This window comes from Athene noctua, chromosome 1, assembly GCF_965140245.1.
Source record: "Athene noctua chromosome 1, bAthNoc1.hap1.1, whole genome shotgun sequence".
Taxonomy (NCBI): domain Eukaryota; kingdom Metazoa; phylum Chordata; class Aves; order Strigiformes; family Strigidae; genus Athene; species Athene noctua.
In genome coordinates this window covers 57,621,740-57,643,276 of record NC_134037.1, presented here as the reverse complement: position 1 = coordinate 57,643,276, position 21,537 = coordinate 57,621,740, and the positions used below count along the sequence as shown (strand labels likewise).

The following is a 21,537-nucleotide window of genomic DNA, read 5'->3' as shown; positions in this document are numbered from 1 at the left end:
CAGACCTAATCATTGCCCACTTAAAACAACCATCCATCAGTGATGGTAGTGCTGTCTTATTAATGAGGAGCAGACATGATATAATGATGCAGATGCTATTGATCTAGAGCTGCCTTTGACAGGCTGACCACATAACATTCTGACTTCATATCTTGCTAAGGCATTCTCCAGAATTTAGCTGTAGCTATTTTTATCTGTCTCTCCCTCTCTTGTAGAAGTCTCCCTCCATAAAGAATATTTAAATTCCACAAATACAAAAAAGAATATTCTTCATTTAGCAATCTTGAATAGTAGGAGGGTGAAGTTTGTCACCTACACGAAGGTGTTGGCCTATTTCTGCAAATCAGGAATGTTCCAGTATAGATGCCTTGGGGATCTTATCTCACCAGTGTGAGAATTGACCCCATGTTTTATCTCCTGCTTCCTTTCACTTAACTTGACATTAATTAACAAGAGGACTTTTCCTTTTATGACGTGAAGCTTGACATTAATTAACAAGAGGACTTTTCCTTTTATGACTTGAAGCTTGATTTTGAATGCTGTTTGAAACTCCAAGCATACTGTATCAGCTTGATCATTTCTGTGTGAATGCCACTTAACTCCTCCTTAAGCATCTTCACAGACTTAGCAGTAGAATTCCCTGTTTGGTAGAAACTAGAAGACTGCAATTGCCTGTAGTTTTCTGCAGCCCTGTTTTCAGATTTGGGTCCTGTTTGCCACCTACCATCCATCTGCTGCTACTTTAAGTGATACATCAGTACTTCAGTGGTGTCATGTTTTAGTTCCTTTAGAGCTCTGAAATGATCTTGATGATTTGTTTAATGTTTATCAATCAATAAATTTTTTTAACTTCAGTATTTCATAGAATCCTGGAGTCATTCAGCTTGGAAGAGACATCAAGAGGTCATCTAGTCCAGCCTCCATACGGGGACAGTGCATTAGGCTTGTCCTTTTAAGAATCTCCTTGCATGGGAACGTGCCTAGACTCTTCGAGACAGAACACTGGGGCAAATTTAGCTTTTCTGCAACGGCTTAGTTTCATACACTGTGCTCTTTCACATACACATCTCTTAATTGTTCCTCCGAGCTCTCTTAACAGGCCTCATGTTTGTTGGTTCTTTTTTTTAACTTTAAAAACTTGTTCTTCAAAAATTACTTCTAGCCTGAATTAATAATTTTTCATTTTATTTGTCAGGCATTATCAGTTTCTGTATTCCTTAATTGGACTTAATACATTTTTGTTTTTAATTACCTTCTTTACAATCACACCAACAGAAGATGGAAGTCATCTGAGCCTTTTGCTTTGAGAATCTTGTGACTCTGAACCTCATAGTTTATCCTGAGTCATCTCCAAGCATTTTACCCATTTGGCTGTTCCTTTCTAAGTTCATTTCAGCTCATCTTCTTGATTCTCTTTCCAAACTTAAACATTGCCAAAGTGCCAAAGAGCCTTTTTGTTTATGACAGCATGTTGAATTGAAGCATGTGGCCCCTGTTACACAGTAATATGTCAAACTAAGTCAGGAGGTACTTTTTATCTTATAGACTCTTGAGTTTCTGCAAGAAGCTGTCATTACAGTGTATAAAAGCATGGTTTATATTCTCTTTGAGGTAGCACTTAACAGCCTACTCAGGGACAGAGAAGGATTTAAAATCTCCTCCATTTCCCACAATCACAATCTGTAATCTCCATTAGTATTTCAGTCTCTTCACCACCTTTAATAGATCTAACACTGTTCTCTTTCTGTGCTAGCTGCATCAAAATGTACTACAGAGTCCCTATGGATTCACATTCTGGAGATAACCTTGACTCCTAAGATTTTCTTTGATGTAGACTGTTCTGCTGTTGCAAGCAGGCTACCCTTCAGTCTTCTATTTCTGTCTCTTAAGTTCCTGCAGTGCAGTTATACTGTCTCTGTTGATGAAACCCATCTCTGTTAAATAGGTTCCAAAAGCTTCCTTGTTCCTAATATACTTCGGTCCCCTTTCTCCCAATGCTACTTGCTTAACTGCTTTGTGCAACTCTGCCTTTCAAGCTGGCCCCGCACATAATTCTGAGGAAACTTCAAAGAATGGTAGCAGAGATGCTGATTTCCAGTCTTGTACTTAATTCATATTTTGCTTTTCAGTTTTCCTTCTCTTCCCTCTCTGCTTTGAAGTTACTAGTACCACGGCTGGGAACTCTTACTGAGCTCTAAGTACCTGAAGCCTTGTGGAGCCTCTGCCACCTGTACACCAGGCATGCAATCAACTGCCATCACCAACAGTTTTTGTGAGACATTCAGACTACCCTAGTAATGTAAAGTGAAAATAGTGCCAATTTACATTACTTCAGTGAATTGCTGTCTGCTGGAGTTCAGCAGCGAGTATGTTCCTCTTTCAGAAGTCTGTCACCAGCATGAATATCCACAGCAGGGGGACAGAGGAGCTGCAGTGATAGCCTGCTGCAGCTGCCATAACTAAGCCTACTATGAAACCAGGAGTCAGAGTCCTGGTTTTTGTCTGAGAAGCATGAGTTTAGAACTCTGAACTGTATATAACCACATTCTTTACCTTTAGTGGTTTCCCTTTTGCACAACTGAAAGGAGTTTGTTTGGGGCGTTTTTTTTTAAACAAGAAAAAAATTGGTTTGTCCTGTGGCAAACTTATTTGACATGGTTTTGCATTCAGGTGTTGACTTTAGAAATAATTAAACCAAAAAGCTTTATTGGTCATTACATTAATTAAAAAAATATCCCTGCTCACCTCCAGACTACTAAAGTCTGATGCTAAAGCTGTTAAACTGTTTGGAGAATGGATTATAATGAGAGCTAAGTAATATCTGATTGTGATTGTAACAGCTGATGTGTTTGACATGAGCTCACGAGCTATATTATTAAGTAGAATTCAAGCAGCTGAGAGAGAGCTGGTTTGTTTGTTCTGAGGATTTGGCTCTCAACCAGCTCCTGCAGTTTCACTTGATTGTGGTTCTACAGAACAGTTGGAGAGGGCATGTCTACCAGAAATACTAGTGTGGGTGCTTTCCTTTTGAGCAGCAGCTCTAGACAGACCCAAAAGAAAAATTCTTTGCATGTGGGTTAATATACTATACAGAAGAAATTATATGCTATTAACAGTCTGTCCAGACCATGCATCTGCAAAGAAGTTCAGTTTCCAAGACGTTTCTCTATTTCATTTATCTCAGTATTCAGTTCTGTCATTTTGCAGCACCAAATGCAATTGTCATAATAAAGAAGAGTAAAAGGAGAGAAGAAACATATTGCGTGAAGGGTTGGGTGGGATTGTCCTGTTCTGCAAGTTTAATAGTTAATGTACAAAATATGGTTAAATACAGGGTTCTGTGGAGCTATTTGCAAGCAGTGTTGGGATTGTTGCAAATACACTATCCATATCTAAAGAATAATCCTTATGTATAATCTTACATCTGACAATTTGACTTATTTCTGCAAATGAAAGCAACGTAAAAATATCTCAGTTGGTGCTGACAGTGGGAATAGATCAGCATTAATTTACCCTCCTTTAATTCTAGGCTATATAAAATATTTGGGAAAGTATATTCTCTCTGTGGATGTATTATAGAAGTTCAATTAGGTATTAAGTAATAAATGTTATTGAATCATTGTACTGTTTTTTTTTTTTATTTTTTTTTTAAGTATAAGTGAAAATAGTTTATACCTGCATTTTACTCTGGGCATGGAGTAACTCTTCATCATCTAAATCTCTCACAGTGTGTAGCTGGTTTATGTAAGACTCCATTTTGTGCTTTGTCTCTATAGACTGAGTGATCCAGAGGATATTTTTCATTAAATTGAGATTAAGTAGATTATAATGTTCTCTCCTTATTGGTTTAGAGAAGATAAATGCATAATCCATCCAGCAGAATATTTCCATGTTTTGCGTTCTAGTGGCAACTACTATGGCATTCTATCAGATTCCCAAATCCAACATTAGCAAAGAATCCTTCTACTTTTTTATCTTTTTGCAAAAATTTAAATTACTTCTATTAAAGAATATGTACATATTAATTCTAAGTATTTCAAATAATTAAGTGAATAGAAATTTATGATTAAATTGGGAACGTTCCTTATCCAATTTGCTATTTGAAAGATCAGAGATTCGTTGCAAAACACCACTTTGTGCCACATACAAGTCCTGCTGTTTCAAGCTAACTGAAAATCATTGAGAAAATTCAATGCCTGAAATCAGAAGCAGACATCATTGCTGTTCTTACATGCCTTTCATGCCTCCAGCAGTAGGTACAGATAATGGCATCTTTGCTTCAGAAAAAAACAGATACTGTTTTAGTCTTCTTTGGATCTTGCTCAGCGGATCAAACCTGAAACAGATACAAACAAGGTTTACTGTCTTTGAGTTAGCGTGAACTCGGGATCAGTTTATGGAGAGTGTTAACTGATCTGTGTATTTTTTGGGGCAGGATCTATTGTTCGTGATTTTTAAACAACAGAAATCTGAAAGATTTGAAAGGAAAGATAAGGAGGGAGCTGTTTCCCAGGTCTTTTGGAAATTGCAGGAATCCACATGCTATTTGTTTGCCATTTGTGAAAATGCAACAGTTGAAGAACGTTGATAAATGTTGTAGCGCAGTTCCTGTCTCTCCTGTGCCAAAAGCTTGCCTCTGCCATACACAGACTGTATTTGCACCCTATGTACAAATGATTGAGAAGGAATTTGGAAAAGATGTTCACATGAAAAATCCTGTGCCACTTCCAGCACAACAAATGCCAAGGGGAATTTGGGTTTTTGGCAGGTGATTGCCCCTAAACAGAGCTGTCATGAAACATTTGAAAGACAAATCTTTGTTTTCCTCAAATGAATAAATATAGGAGCTCATTTTGCATAGGGCTAAGTGCACAGAAACAGGCAAACTGCAAACTTTTCTTAAGCCAAAGACTGAGAAGTGGATGAACAAAATCACTTACATGAAGATTTGAAAGGTGAAAAAGAGGAGTAGTATCTAGAGCCTTGTTTTTCTCAGGGAAAAATAGTTTAGGATGTATTTAAACAGCAGATTCAGTTTCTTAGCTCACTGTTTACATTACAAGTCTTTTGTCAACAAGTATTATACTTTTATATTCCCACAGGTCAGCTGGTCAGCTATCTTACCGTTTATTTTTCTAGTAAAGCATAAGATATAAGAGAGGTCAGGAGGTAGTAAAATATTCTGAACAACTTGGATTTTGTTTGATGTGTTTAGTTCTGATATTCTTCACTCAACACCTTTGATTGTTTACATTAACCCACCTGACCTTGATAACTCCTTCAAATAGTAGCTAATTAAGACAGTACGGTATGAGGGGACTTTCATCATTCAGCTACATGAAGGCTCAAAAGCTTATTTTAACGGCCAGAATATCAGCCTTATGTAAACTGACAAAACTCTAAAGCAAACAAGGGAGATTGCTGCAGCAGCAGTGTTAGTGGAGTAGAGTCAACCTTCAATTAACAGAAAGTGATTTTCCCTCTTGCATCAAGGGCCAGTTCTGTTGTTTCTTATGATTCAGATGCATTGAACTACCAAAAAGGCTCTGTAACTTGTTAATCTGAAGAACTAGATGTGTCTGGTTTCTTTCTTTTCTTCAGCCTTTAGGCAGTCATCTGCTTTTGCAGGCTAAGCAAAATAACAACACTAGTTGTTTTGGGAAGCTGGTTCACTTCAGTTAGTGCTTTAAAGTCATGTTGTCCCTTGGGGGGCAAGTTGTCCTTAATTTTTGCAAGCATGACTAGATAATTTTACAGTCCAGTAGATCCTCAGGTTGATTATGTGAAAAGGATATGCTGTGAACTTCATTCTCTTCCATTTTTCTTTGAAAACTCCTTTTTGTTTTCTTCAAACCAACAGCTGCAGAACAAAGTCAGCAGCTCACAATGCTGTTTCTTAAAGGATGCTATTTTCCCCAACTTGTTCTTAAAAACACTATTCATAGTATACAGACAATTTCAATCTTTCTCCTTTTATCATGCAAAACCAGTGAATAACTCAAACATTCTCATCAGCATTTGCTGCTTGTAGGGTGTCTCTTACAAATATCATTCAGTCTGTGCTCAGTCTTTTCTCTCCAGAGTTGCTTTTATTGCCATTTATATTCTAGAAGGGAAGAACAAACAATCTTCCTGATTCTAGGCAAGATCAATAACTGCTGAGATGCTCTGGGCAAACATTGCCACTCTGCTGCAGGAGACCATGGGGATGGTACTCAGAACATCTGGGCAGATTTACTCCAATGTTAAATACCATCAGCCTTTCGGATTTGCTTGAAGGTTGTGTGTTAAGTTAATATGGTTATTAACTGACCCAAGGCCAAAAATAAAGACTTACTGAGATAGCAGGAACTTGCTCAACCAATTTTTTCTTGATGGACTATGACAGTTGGTGATAGAAGTAATGAGTGCAGCTGGTGCTAAGATGCCCCTTTTCTAAATCATACTTTTAAGACTTTTTTAATATCTAGTTCCAACTTGAAATTACGGTTGAGGTACTGTAATGTTTTAATTTACATACCATCTAGTATAAATATAATTTAATGAAAAGTGCAAAGTATTCTCTCTAGGAATGGCTATGTGAAGTGTTCAGTCAAAGAGTAAAATAAAATGCTCAAGCCATGTGATGAGTTTTGGTAAAAACAGGGAGTTTACACAACTGTCATGTCTTTTTTTTTTCTTTCCTCTTGCTTCAGGTGGGGGTATAGAAAGCAGTGTAATGATACCTATTATGCTAATATGCATACTTGAAATCTTTATGAATACTTGAAACTGTTGTTTCCTCCAAGTATACAATGCATTCAAAAATAATGTTAATCTTTGGAGAGAACGTCTTATGGCTGTTTAATTATAGGAATGATTTTGAGGTTTAGCTGTAAAGTTTTAGCTGCAGGGAATAGAGAAGGAGCTGAATTGCTAATAAATTTATGACTTGCTGGCAGCACTGCTCTTCAGTCAGAGCACTTGTTTCTGACTCTTAAGAGTTGGAAATGTCTGCTTGCCTCCTTATATTTTATGGCTTGTCCAGTAAGAGAAATAGTCTTACAGTAAACAGAAAGGAATTGAATTAGTCTGCCTGATGATTTAACTTACAACATAAGAGCAGCTTCTTAAATCATAGTTCTTCTCTCTTGAAGCCTCCTGTTTGGCTTACATAAAAGAAACTACAAGAGAATTCACATTTCTTATATTTAATTTAAGGAAAATACACAAGCACTTTATTTAGGCTTGTTTTGGATGTGCCCATTATTCATCAAACAATTCAGTCACTATTGTCTTTCAGAGAAATCTGAACAATAAGAAAGTAAGCACTGAGTTAAGAAACCATCATCCTCTTTTCCTGCTATACAAAAGAAGTTCTTTCTTGTTACATTACTTACATAAAAAGCCAGCTAGATGGTGTGTCAGAGGTATTGTGGAGGAAGGAACCTGCAGAGTATGCGAATTTTAACATATTCCTCTCCCCTGAAAAATAACAGTTTAAGAATGCATCATCAATGCAACTGCTAGTGTTACAAAATTTACCTGTCATGGAGTCAAGCTAAGCTGTTTGCACAGTTGCAAATCCAAGCTGAATTTACCCAAATGGCACCTTCTTGATACCATTTTTTTAAATGGAATTTACCAAAACAAATGAAAGAAGTAGTTTCAATGATGTTAGTGGTTGTGACAGTTATCAACATTTACTTGTAATCTGAGAAACCACTGAAACATTAGGACTGGAACAGGTAAAACTCTTGGTTACTTTCTGTTTATATAACAGTGAAACAGAAGTAGTTTGTAGCTGCTGGTGGCAGAGAAAGATCAATGAGAGAGTTTTATGATCAAATGGCTTGTTCCTAAGTGATCCATGCTGTAAATCTTACAGAGTGACAGTTGGCACTGTCTTTGTACTTGTGATCATTCTGCTTTTTAAGATATTTATGATGTTTGCAGTGTCTGAGATCACAAAATCTGGAAATTCCTGTGTCAGCTTCAATCCTAGTATAAAGGTTAAAAGAGTGCTTTACTCTTTAAACATGGGACAGCCTTAATATACAACATTAATTTTCAGCAAATACTCATTATATCTGATATATGCTGAAAGAATAGAAGAAACACTCTAAAGGAGTAGTTTGTAATTTATTCTTTTGGTATCCATGAACACATCAAATTAATGGCCAGTGGAGTTGCCCATGCGTGAAGAGGAACAGAGGATCTCTGGTAAAGGACTTTAGAGTAAACTTTAATGCAAATGAGACCCCTTAAGCTTTTTGTGCTTAATGAAGACTGTGTAGAGCCTGGAACTCTGCAATTCTGTGTTCAACATCATGACTTGTTTTTAAAACTTTGGTATTCAAACTTGTCAGTTTGTATTCTCATCTCACTTTGTTCCTGTTGTGATTTAACCCCAGCTAGCAATTAAGCACCACACAGCAGCTTGCTCACTACCCCCCCCCCCCCCCCAGCCCCTGCCCTGCAGTGGGATGGGGGAGAGAATTGGGGAAAAAAACCTCGCAAAAACTCATGGGTTGAGATAAAGACAGTTTAATAGGACAGAAAAAGAAGGGATAATAATAGAATATACCAAACAAGTGATGCACAATACACCTGCTCACCACCCGCTGACCAATGCCCAGCCAGTCCCTGAGCCACAGTGTCCCCCAGCCATCTCCCCCCAGTTGATGTTCTGGGCATGATGTCATATGGTATGGAATATTGCTTTGGTTCATTTGGGTCAGCTGTCCTTGCTGTGTCTTCCCCCAGCTTCTTGTGCACGCCCAGACTCCACTGGCAGGGCATGAGAAGCTGAAATGTCCTTGACTTAGTATAAACGCTGCTTAGCAACAACTAAAACATCAGTGTGTTATCAACATTATTCTCATACTAAATCCAAAACACAGCACTATACCAGCTACTAAGAAGAAAATTAACTTTATTCTAGCCAAAACCAGGACAGTTCCTCACCATAATCCTTTTGTCACCTGCATTGCATGTAGTTTGCTGGTTATTAGTTGTTCTTATTAGTTTACTATTTACTTCTTTTTAAAGCAAGCCACTACTACCTTACAAGAGGAGACCTGTTGAGAAATAGTTTGTTCCAATGTCTACTAAGTTATAGCTTGTAGAAAAGTCACTTAGAACTATACTGTGACACTGCCCTGTACATGCTCTAATGCTGTGTCACAATAGATGTATAACATTTATATATAATTTCAGCAGAAACTGAAACATGGGTGGTTCTCTCTAAACTTCAGGAAACATGGTTTGATTGTGAGGGTGACTGAGCACTGGCACAGGTTGCCTAGAGAAATTGTGGAGTCTTCGCCCATGGAGATGGAGACAGCTTCAAAAGCTGTCTGAACATGGTCCTGGGCTCTAGGTGGCCCTGCTTGAGCAGGGATGTTGGACCAGATGGCCTACAGATGTCCCTTCCGACCTCAACCATTCTGTGATTTTGTGAACTTTCGCTCACAGCTTCATGAAAACATAGCCCCTTGGCTATCTTGAGCACTTCGCTTGAAAGCAACAGGGTAAAGGTAAACTTTTCTTTCTTAGGGCCACAGTACTACCACTGCAGACCCACAACAATTGCTCTACAGCAACAGGAGTAACTCTTTCCAGAAGAAACAAACCCTGAGCTGCCTGAAGAAGAGCTATGCTGTGCTACCTGGTCTGAGGACATTCAGTATAAATTTTTACCATTTGAGGACTGGCCTCTGAGTGATATAAATATGTGATGGTGTCAGATTGAGACTGTGTGGTGATTCAGGGAGATCACCCTTTAGAGGGGAACCCGAGGAAAAAAACAGAGTAGTCTGGAGAGCTGACTGGGTTTGCTCTGCAGATATCCCATTTGCTAGTGGTCGGTTCAAGAAAGATTGCAGAATATGGGAGATCCTGTGCCTTGGACCCTTTCGTCCTAGGACCCTTTTGATTCCAAGTCTTGGGAGTCACTTCATTAAGCTATTATTCTGACGTTTGAGTAAAATATTAAAGTGAGTAAATGAAGTTAAAAAAGAAAAAAAGAGCAGAACAATTAAGATAGGTATACTTGATACCCTGTTCACGTTGTTATACTTGTATATTTGATAAACATCATTTGAAATTCTTTCCATTATCAGCTGGAACAAACTTACAAATATCATGTAGCACTGGCTGAAACAAACAGCTCTCCATTTGCCGTTAACATTAAAAAGCACATAGAATATCCTTTAGATACACAGAGTGATTTTAGCCTTTTCTGTACCTGCCACCGTGATCTAGGAGCATACTTTACAGTGAAAGCATCACTCTAATCACTTAATGGTCTTAGATTTAAAAGATACAGTCGAATTTACAAAGCCAGGAATGAATCTTCTGTTAGCACTTTATGCTACATTAAGGATGTAATTATTGATTCACCACGCAAAGTTTATTAGACTCCTCCACCCCACCCCCTACTTTCACACAGATGGTGTTGCAAATCACCTCTCAACAGTCACCTGCTTGAAAGGAGAGTTTCATATGCAAAGTGCTACTCTTTGTTTAGATATGATAGCTTGCAAGATGTAGAATGCAGCCACTATTTAAATTTGTTGTTACAGCACTTGGGCTGGGTACACAAGTCTAAATAAAAAGAAAATTAGGAAGCAGATGCTTGTGGCTTAACAGAGGAATTGTGCTAAAAGATACTCTTCATTACTGGTGGATATGAGTAATTTTACTAAGGCAGCTGTTTCCTTAATCAGGAAAACCACAAACCTCTAAGATGACATGCAGATGTTTTCTGTATCGCTTCACGATATAATGAGTTTCCATTGTATATGCCATATTTTTAATTCCATTCATGTTTACTTACATCCAATATATTTTCAAATACATGTATCATCTTCCTTAACTGTAGAAGACCTAAGTGCTAAATATGTGACATATTCTGTGTTTTTGACATCCTTGCCTGTTGTTAGTCTGCAAGTTGCTTCTAGGGCTGACAGTGTCTCTCCACATCATCCAAGCATTTTAATGTTGGACTTCCCCAAGTTTGAGGGGGGTTTGTTGGTTGGGGGTGTAGGCATCTTGAGAAGGAGTTTTTTTAGTCACAGTGTCTGTTCATCTTTCAGTTTTGCAGTTGTATGGTGCCTCTTACAGTTCTGCATGTTGTTCAGAGCAGAACATACCATAGTGTTAATACATATCCAGTGGGTTAATATCCTGTTCTAGAATTCTCAAAGGCTTTTACAGCCAACAAATTCCTTTTACTACAGGCAATCGTTAAAATTTGTTTACTACATTAATCACCACCTTTTCCTGAATTATTACGACAGAGATATTATTAAACGGTCAGTTCATGAGCTTTCCAGGTACTAATGGGTTGTAGCTAAGCTTTTAATTGCACAAGTATACATAAGCTTTAAAAAAATTAATGCTTTCTTGACATTAGTAGATATATTAGCAGTTACTTTTTCTCTTGTGGTCTCAAAGTTCTTCCTGTTAAATAGTTCTTGGACTTTATGTCTGTGTAAGCAATCTTAAATACACATGAATAGCACAAAAGGAAATAACTAAATATAACTGGAACAAACTCTTCCCTTATGATTTTTTAATTCTGTGGTTATTTAGCAATTCCTTCCAATTTTAAAGTGCAAGTCAGATGCATGTAAGTTACTGTACATTACTATTTCTTTGTTTTATGCCTCGCCTTCTTTATGTTACTTTGTACCATTTACCACTGGACTTCCCAAAATAAGGTTTTGGAACACAATAGATCTACTTAGAAATTCTTTAGTTAAAAAACAACTGAAGTAATTATATGTGTTAGCTACTGCTGATAACTTGAGGGGTTTGTGCTTGTTGCTATGTACATTTGGATTAAATCTAGAAATCTCTCACTAATCCAGTTACTTCCATTTGATTAAGTTTTCTACAGTCTTTTCGGGGGGGGGGGGGGGGGAAACAACTCTTCATGGTACTGTGTGTCTTCTTTGGTACAATAATCAGCTAAAAAAGAAAATTAATTTTCTTGCCATCTGTGAAACCATAACAAAAAAGGCTAATTGAATAGAAGAAGAGATTTTTTCTTTTCCCAAAAATGTAATCTAATTTTTGCAATAAACATCTTTTTAAAGTGGATTGACTTCCACAAGCTGGTGACCAGCATATTGGAGTATTCTGGAAAGCACAGTACTTACCCATGTTTGTTATTTCCTCAAGTTGTGAAAAAGATATGTACTGCTCCAGCAGTTTGCAGGTAAGATAGAGTTGTTACAAGCTGCCTCCAGTTAGATTTGCATACTTCTACAATCATGATTTTCAGAAGCTGGGAACTTCTGTGCACCTTCCTGAATTGCCACGTCGTCTTGGGTGCCTAGAGTTTTTGCAAGGTTTGAGCACTCTGATGCCTGCTGCTCTCACAGATGTGTTAAATAAAATACAAGCTTTGGATCCCCGTACTGAAGATCTCATTATAAATACTACCCTGTGGCTGTTTCAGCCTTAGATTGGGATAAAAGGTCCCCCTTTTACTAGAGGATCTGTATTTTCCAGGCTTTCTCCACTGAAAACCATTTGCCTTTTAACACATTCCAGCCCAGCACTGTGTGACGGTAGATGCTGAGCAGGACTGTGGGAATGGCTGCAGACTGACATATTTTTAAATTAAACATTCCTCCTGCTTTATACAGCTGTGATATTGTTTATATATGTGGGGGAGAGATTTGTATGAAAACTAGTGCTGCTTTGAGAATTTTAATGAGAGGGGAGCATCTGAGATTATTTACCAAACTAAGTTGTTTTAAATTTAGCCCTTTTCCTGGGATTTCTAACATCTAACCCCAAGATGCCCCTACGCTGTGCTGAGTAACAGCTTCACTTGTGCTCCCTCTGCCGGCATCCCGGTGGGATAGAAACCTGTCCGGTTGCATTTTGCTAATCTCCAGGGAGGTGGTGACTTGAATTCTCAATAAAATAAAATGGTGCTCTGTCTGGTCAGTATTCTCATGTGAAGGTGTGTCAAGCCATGCTTTGTAAAGGCGCTAAGGCACCATTTGTTTCCTTCATGATGCTTTTACAGACTTGGTGCCACTTTAGATTTCCAGTGCATAGTCAGCTCTTCTCTGACCGGGTCTGGCTGTGCCTGGGATAGCCCCGCTGCTGGGTTTGGCTCAGGCAGCACAGGCAGTGTGGGATGCTTTGGGGTATCTAGTGCAGAAGCATCCCCTTGCCTCTGTAGGGAAACTTTTTGCATCCAACCAAGCCTCTGAGCTCCAGGTTGGTGCAACCTCAGGAGAGCCGTGCCTGCTCTGCTGGGCCATCAGTGACCCTCTGGCCTTGGGGACTGAGGGGAGGCTTATTAGCTCTGAGCCAAGTGGCACAGCTGGGCAAAGGTGCTTTGGGTCTGACACTATGCTTGCAAACCGGAAAGCCTTCCCAGAACTCGAGAGTATGATGCTGACTCTGGTGTCAGCGTGTGCAGTCCTGCTGATCAGCTCCAGCTTGTCTTGGACCACTGTAGGTGCAGCCTCAAGTGGAGCCACTCATTTTTAATGCACTGTCTTCTTCTGTAACCTGTTAGGAAAACATGAGGTTGGGTGCGGGCCTGGGCTGGAGGTGTGGGCTCATGCATTGGTGTGGCATTTCATGTGTCCTCCGCCCAGGCCCAGCAGGACCAGGGCTGGCCCAGAGCCAGCAAGTTGGTCTTGAACCCAGACTGTTTCCTGGGGTAAATGCTCAAAATATGCTCTTGGCACTTCTGAATCTGGGTTTACAATAAATACAACTACAGCTGTGAAGGTCCTAAATGAAGTCTGGCTCCTTCTGTTAGTACTGGTTACCTCACTGATGTGGCTCTTTACAGTGCTTATTTCCAGCAATGGTATTAACTGTCTCCTTACCTTGTAGAACAGATAATTCATAACTGACTTGGCTCAGCCACCAGTGAGGACTGAATGAAATTAAACTCAAAACCACCTGCTAGTGTCAAGGTGACAGTAACTATAAAAGCAGTAATTGCTGCTGAATTAATGCCAGCAGCTGTGTTACTTATCCAGGTGTCATAAACACTGAAAATATGTTACAGAAAATGGTTTCAAATAATATGACACTGAAGTGTTGTGTCACCCAGTATTAGAGATAGTAGAAGAATTCAGCTAACACTGTATTTCAAGTATTCTGGTATTTTGCATGGAGCGCCACAATTTTTGAAGCATTTCTAATTTTTCATTGTGAAAATAAAACAAATGCAAGGATAGCAAAAATCCTGGATTGTCTTTCGGGGAAGAAGGTATTGGAACAAGTTCTTCAAAGAGAAGAACTCTTTTGTTAGCAGATTGCTTTAAACCTAAACCAACATTTGTTACACTGAAAGAAAGGATTTCGATTCAGTGTTCTGAAGAGTAGCAAAGCGGCCTGTCCCTGTTCATTTTTCTGCTCTCATTTCCTGCTTTTGCACTGAAATATTCATTCCTTACCCTACTGGGAAAGGCAGTCAGGTACAGGAAAGAAAGCAATAAATCTTACTTGGCTTGTCAGTTTCTATCTGTAAATACAAAACAAAAATGAAAAATACTTAATTTGACAGAGTTAGAAATGTGGAGAAAATGTCTTTGTCAATTGAGAAAAAAACCAAAAAGGATTGTTTCCTCTGGTGTTAAAATTTAACTTCTGGTCTCCCTTGTATGGAGGACCTTTTAAGGTAGAATTCTGTCTCTTCTTTAATTTATGATATTGTACCATGTTACGCTCTTTTGTAATTAGATGTACCTCATACTCAATTCTAAGATTTTTTTTTGTTTGCTTTTCTTCCTGATTAGCAACATCAATTAAATCTATAATGAGGTAATGTAACATTTTTCAAAGGGGTTTGTCATTCCAGCCAGAGAAAACGTTTTTGTTTATTCAGAGGAGATAACATTCTTGCACTATAATGAAAGCCAGTGCTCACCAGATGACAGCTCTGGTCTCAGCCCTGTGGTTACGTCTTTGCAGGCAGATCCTTATTTCTTCGCGGGAACACTGTTTCCCCTAATAAGATTTGATAATGGACACAACGAGTCTGTACAGTCTGATTGATTGTGGGATTGGGTCTTCTAACATGAGCAATGCAATTCTGGATGTATGACCTCTTTTAACAATCTCTTAAAAGAAAAGGGCTTCTTCTCTAAAGCCATTTAAAAAATCATCACAAAGCACACTTTTGATATTTGCATGCCACAGGGTTGTGCAGAGAATGCAAGTAACTGCTTTAAATTAAGTGGGTATTTGGAAAACTTGGTTCATTAAACTCAGAACTTCTTTTTCATCCGAAGTTTGTCTCTGTGTCCTAATTTACATCCAAAACCTCTATATTTGCATCAGTGGCACAAAGTAAGCAGAACCAAAAAAATCCCATACCCAAACTGCTTTTCTAAGCAAGAGTGCCTCACTGAATTAAGATCACATTTGAGAGAAATAACGAAATTTTTATTAGAAAAACAATTACTGTAGGAAAATGGCTGATGGAAGTACCATATATGTAAATGTCCTGCTAGAATGAAAGATGCAGGTTACAGTTCCTGAGTAAGAGGATGACTTTTGTCATTGGAGATCATAATGCGCATTGGTACGGTGTTGTGTAAAAGCACAACTCCTAGCAACTTGTATAGGAGTTATGTGGTAGGGGAAGTTCCCGGATCAGTTTTTTGTCTCTTATGAAGACCCAAAATATTTATATGTATTTAAAAAATAATTAAGAATATCTAATGGAGTGAGAAAATAATGTTTTGTTTCCTGGCTTGGTATGTGTGTTGCCTGTGGAAAGAACAGAAAGTACCAGGACAGCCGACTGTGTGCAGCACTGAGGTGGATTTCTTGTTTGCCTATTACTGCTTACTCAAATGTTGTTCAAAGAATTACTGGCTTGAAGTAATGGTGATGGTTTGGAGTGACTTTTGTGTTTGTAAGGCACTTGAGATTGCTTAACTCAAAGGACAATAAAGGTGCTGGTTTACTGAGCGCCGAGTTTATTTTAACTAACAGTTTACAGCCTACTAATATAAACAGATCTCAGTAGAAAATTCAGTAACTCTATTTACTCTATAAGCTATTATATGACTACAGTAAGTATCTAATTTGCTTTAGTGATAATTTTAATTATGAGTAGGACTGCAGAGTGTGAAGGAGTCTGTGTACTTATTCCACAGAGAAGTCCTTCTTACGGAGGACCTTCACACAGTGAGAATCAATATCATACAGGTTTGTTAGAGATCTTACATAAACCTTTTAAAAAATGTTAATAATATGTTGAATTTAAAAAGGGTTATCTCACATCCAAAATTTGTCTTCTGGCAAAAATTAGGTTAGAGACAAATGCTTGAGGAAGCATTTAGTACCCTACCTAACTTTGTGGTGACACACTGGTCATATATTTCTGACTGGTTTCAATTATCATTTTCTTTTCTGAATCACAGTGCGTCACTTACTTAGAATAATTTTCTTTGTTGTAGTATAGTATCTAGCAGAGTTAAATGTCAGTGCAATTTTTAGTGGTTTACTTGCTTTTTAAAGGTGACCATAATACTTTCCTCTGAATCCTCAATTTACAAGAAAGGATTGATGGCAGTGTAGTTTATTCATTGCATCACCTGATGACAGGACAGCTGACATGTCAGGTAAATAACTCCACAGTCCCTCTTCCATAAAAAGCATGCAATCTAGATATGATAGAGCAGTGGAGCGAGTCATGGAGGTCCTGGGAGTGGCTTGTAGACCTTTAGACTTGTAGGTAAGTATTTAAACCATGGGAACAAAGTGTGGAGTGAAGGGTGGGTGCAGGCGTGGGACTGTGACAGCTTCTGCCACGTCTAATCCAGTTGGAGTACTTTGTGTAAGTAAGTCTTCCTTACTGCTGACTGAGCAGCCATGAGGAGAGGCCAGGAAAAATCCTCATACCTCTCAAGATAACCGCTGGGATGGGAAATTTTGCTGTAGATCTTTTCCTTTATTACATATAATGGCTCTAGGTTTTGTGTTCTGTCATTTCTGCCTTTACTCTGTGCATCTCAGTAAAGGTTGTCATAATTTTTGCTTACCATAAAATTACTTTACTTGAGAGATAGCGGGGAGAGATTAGGGCTTGGCAAAAAGTTGAAATTCATGTCAGCAATAGAGATATTAAGGAGAAGTCTCTGTTGTTTATTTACTTTTATTATCCGAAAAAATATCTTACCCTGTACAGTATTTATTTCTTGTCCAATATTAGAAGTTTCTGCAGAAGAAAAATACAATGAATGTTGTGGAAGGTGTGCAATAATTACAACACTCACTTTTCATATTGTTTTTTAACTGCTAAAGCTGCAAATTGAAAAATAAAGTGGTTCCTTTATTAATCTTCACCTCTTTACCCTTGCTGAAAGAGCATGGTTTTGCTGCGTGAAGTTGCTATTTATTGTGTTCAGTCATGCAGTGTTGTATTCTTGTCATTCTTGCCTATACTGTTCTACTTAATAGATAGTGATTTAGCAGTCAGTTGTTCAGCTATGTTAAATTAGCCCTAGAGATAATGTTGGATAATGTCCATGGTTGAAAATTTTTTAACTTTGGAAGGGGAAGGAAAATCACTAACATGCATTAGTTATTACTAATTACCTGTTGAAATACTGTTGTTAACAAGAAGTACATCTTCACCTCGACTTGATCCAAAAATGTGTGATGGTTTAAAAATAATTTTTTAGTTCCTTTTCCTAGTTGCCTACTAGGGAAATTGTTTTCTACATTGGAAAAGGTGCATTTTGGACAAGAAAGAAGTTACAATGCCCGGCTTCACTGTCTGTTCTAATATTGGTGGTCAGAGCACCGTCCTTAACAGAAGCGAATTACTTTTTCCTTGCATTTCCATATGTTGAACAGTATTTCCTTACTGCTTCATATCGGATGTGTTTGCTTTTTGGCATGTCCATGAAGTAGGCAATTTTATTTTGAAAGAAATGGGTTGTAATTTTAAAAAGAACTACAATATCATTGAAAAACTATGTAAAAATTCATAGAAATGTTTGAAAGTAAAGCATTATTGCTCTACATCAAATATTTAATTAAGATATTAAAATGTTACATTTTTGTCCAGAAGCAGGTATGGTTAACAGACCCCTTTCTGAGCTTGCATGTAATCTGATAAAGGATTAATACAGCCTGTAAGGTACAGCAGTACTGAGCCTTCCTCTACTGCAATGGGTAAATATCTATACTCTTTTTGAAAGGGAGATCTCCTCCTTAAATACAGATTTTAAAAGTACATATGGCACCTTTAACCACATTCCATAAAATAAAATATCTACCCCCTTTACATATGGCAAAAGATAGGGTTTTACACTGTGCAGCAGATGCTTCTACAGAAATTTGAGGTCCTTGTGTGTGCCCATTGCGTGGGAGGGTCATAGTGATTGCTCTCCTGATAATACTTCAGTGATTTGGGACAGAGGTGCTAAGGTAAACTGAGGAGTTGATCGCACCGTATGCTGTGAAAGGCTGAGGAGGCCCCTCTTGTGCTGAAAGAGCAAAGCATAGGTTTGGGTTCAACAGATCAAGGTGAAAAAATGTGGCTGTGTAGTGTAACAAGGAGAAAGCTTGTGTGCTGCTGGTGGAGTTAACTGTCCCTTGCTCCTCTCAAGGAACTCTACAGGAGAATTCTGCACCAACTGTTTCTGAGTGTCCCTCAAGGTTTTAACCCTTTGGGGAGACTGAATCCTATGCTGGATGACGATCGCAAATCCGTAACTAATTCTAAGCAGAATGAATGCCATTGGTAAACTGGGCAGTCAGAAATAATGTGGATTATGAAGGGTTTTCCAAGCAAGTTGTTCTCCCTGCTGCCTTCCTCAAAGTTTCTTCCAGCACTCACATGCAGTCCACTTGAAAAAGTTTTCAGACTCCGGTCATAATTTAGCTTCAAATTACTTAACCTCCTTCAAAATATCTTGTACTGTAATTCTAAATCTTGGACTGTTGTCACAGAAATTTTGAGATCTGTGTTATATAAAGAGACTGTGGGGTAGTCTGGAGCTTCTTTATCATAATGTGTTTATCCCAGAGTTTTATATTCTCTCCTGATCATGTATTTTTCAATAATAAATTCCTTTCCTCAAAGTGACCATTAGAAAGTGGTATTTTGTAATTTGTATTTTATTTGTGTGGAAAGAAATTTCTTCATTACCATGGTTTGACCAGCAACTCTATTTATGTGTTCCCATAAACATACATGCATTTTGTTTCTTCTCCAAAAATTTGCTATACTCTACTAGACTACAGCATGAGATGCATCAGATGTATAAGTTGATTTCCAATACATAAATAAGTAAAAATTAATCGTAAATTTGTCAGAGAAGAAAAAAATTATTTGAAGGGAGCAATTATTAGAAAGAGAGAACGATGAAGGTCACTTTGCTATTTTGGCTGTTACACTTGGGATAATCCCTTTCAGTGTTGTGGAGGATCCCAGTGTAATTCCAAGCAAATAGGCCTTGAACATCTGCACACTGAAGCCACTAAATAGGTTTCTATATTTAAGTTGGAACAATATTGCTTCTAATTAAAAACTGTCTTACTAGAGCACTAAGTGCTCAGAAAGTCAGGTTAACGTAACCTGAGCTGGGCTGGCAGTTGAAGGAGAGCAAAATCCTCTTTGTTCTAGCTTTGTAACTATTACGTTGGTCATAAAAGTTCCTGATGTTAAATTGTTTGTCCTTCTTGTGGGCATATGTTAAGCATTTAGGGTCTTTCTTCTTCATGTTTTTAAGATGAAAGCTGAAACCCCTTTAGGTGCTAAAGATCAGTTAAATCTCATGTATCTGTGGGATTATATTCCAATTTTTGAATTAATTGTGGCATTGATACCATCTGGGTATAAACCAGATGAGTCCATAAAGACTGCAGTGCTGCAAAAACATATTTTTCTTTTTTTGAGGGGTGAGAGCGGTGCTTTTGCCATAGACTGTGCCCGTACAGCACATTTGCAGTACGGCAGGCACACAGCCTGCATTCCCAGAGCATGCTGAGCCACCATTCATCAATCTGACAAAGAGGAGAGGTGGCATTTCTGTGGCTGCATCCCACCGCTCTGGGAGGAGGTGTCGCTCGGGACAGGGAGCTAGCTGCCTGCGACCGGGTCTGGATCCAGCAGCGTGCCCAGCCACCAGCCCTCTCCCTGACCCCAGAGTACCTGGCAGGCACAGTGGGGAGCACGCAAGCAGCTCTGCTCAAACCGGAGGAGATGTGGCCGCGCTGATGTCTCTAGCGTGATGCTGGTCATGCCAGACGCAGGTCACCTGGGGATCGCCACTGTCTGATCCTGCAGTGCAAGTTCTTCTGTTACTGTGTGTAATGGAAAACAGGTTGTGCTGCTTCGTTCCTTTGACGTCAGTCTAAAAAAGCAGAGATGCTTCATTGTGCTGAGATGACTTGTACCATACACTCAGTAATGGTATTATCTAAATTAATTTAGTGGCAGCAACAATGCATTTTCCAACACTTTGTTTCTTCTTAATTTCCAGGTTTTCCGAAAGAAGGCAGTAGAGCTTGGAGAGAAATTGCTACCTGCTTTCAACACTCCCACGGGGATACCTTGGGCGTTACTTAATATTAAGAGGTAAACCAACTGCTTTTTTGGTGACTGGAGCATATAAAAAAGTCATGTTGAAACTGTCATCACCACAGAACTGCTACAATTGCTGCATAGTTTTTGTCTTTCCAGCTAGGTAAAAGTTGACATAAGATCCTTGGTTCTACAGTTTACATTAGGAAATTTAAGTAGATATACATTGCACATGCAAGAATGCATGTAGAAATACATTTATTCACCTCAGAATAAGGAGGACAAGGTAGCTTTTTTGTCACTTAGTATGTTCCTCACCACTTCACCTGAAGTCCTCTACTGCTTTTAGTGTTGTTATAAGTAGGGTAAGAGCAAAATGACATGTGCTACGCTGAACAGCCACTTTGTACTATTATTTTCACCTGTTCTCAAATGTAGTGTCAGCATGTCCTTCAGTAGCTTATCAAAAAATGAGAGTAATATCTGCTACAAGTGACTCGTTTTGCATCCTCTCCCAAAAAACAGCGTGTTTGCTGTAGGAGATGTATGCTCTCGTGAAGTCACTCTGGCCTCTATCTGACTTCAGACAGATGTCAGCAATTCCTTGGTCTGCCCCCCAGGCCCGCTAACACTGATACTGTGCTGGTAAAGAAAATGTTTTCTTTGAACTGCCTGGAGAAGGATATTGAGAGTTATACCTGTGGGTTATGTTTATGTATTTGTAAGGACACGTCAGCTTCTTCATATTGTGGATAAACGTTCCACTGTTCTCTGCTTGATCTGTATTTATGGGTACACCCTTTCCCCAGAGTGGGACATACAATGCTGTGCCTGCTTGGTTGATTGTGTTTGCTTCAGGCTTCCCAGTAAACCATTGAGACCCAGTCCTACAGAAACCCCTAGCTGTGTCAGTTCAGACAAGCTTACCTTCCACCTTCCTTTCGAACAGGGACGGGAAGCAAAAAGCATGTCTGTGTGCAGGAGTGGGAGGGAGTTAGCACCTCCTGAACTTTCTTATCATT

General features: G+C 38.7%; 1 protein-coding gene across 1 annotated transcript in view; it reads left to right on the top strand.

Annotated features, from left to right (window-relative positions):
* The window catches only part of MAN1A1 (mannosidase alpha class 1A member 1), a 150,666-nt gene that overhangs the window by 65,441 nt on the left and 63,688 nt on the right, over positions 1 to 21,537 (top strand). The window contains exon 5 of the mRNA XM_074896214.1: positions 20,475 to 20,569. Coding sequence (XP_074752315.1) covers positions 20,475 to 20,569 — 95 coding nt within the window. The remainder of the gene's footprint in view (positions 1 to 20,474; positions 20,570 to 21,537) is intronic.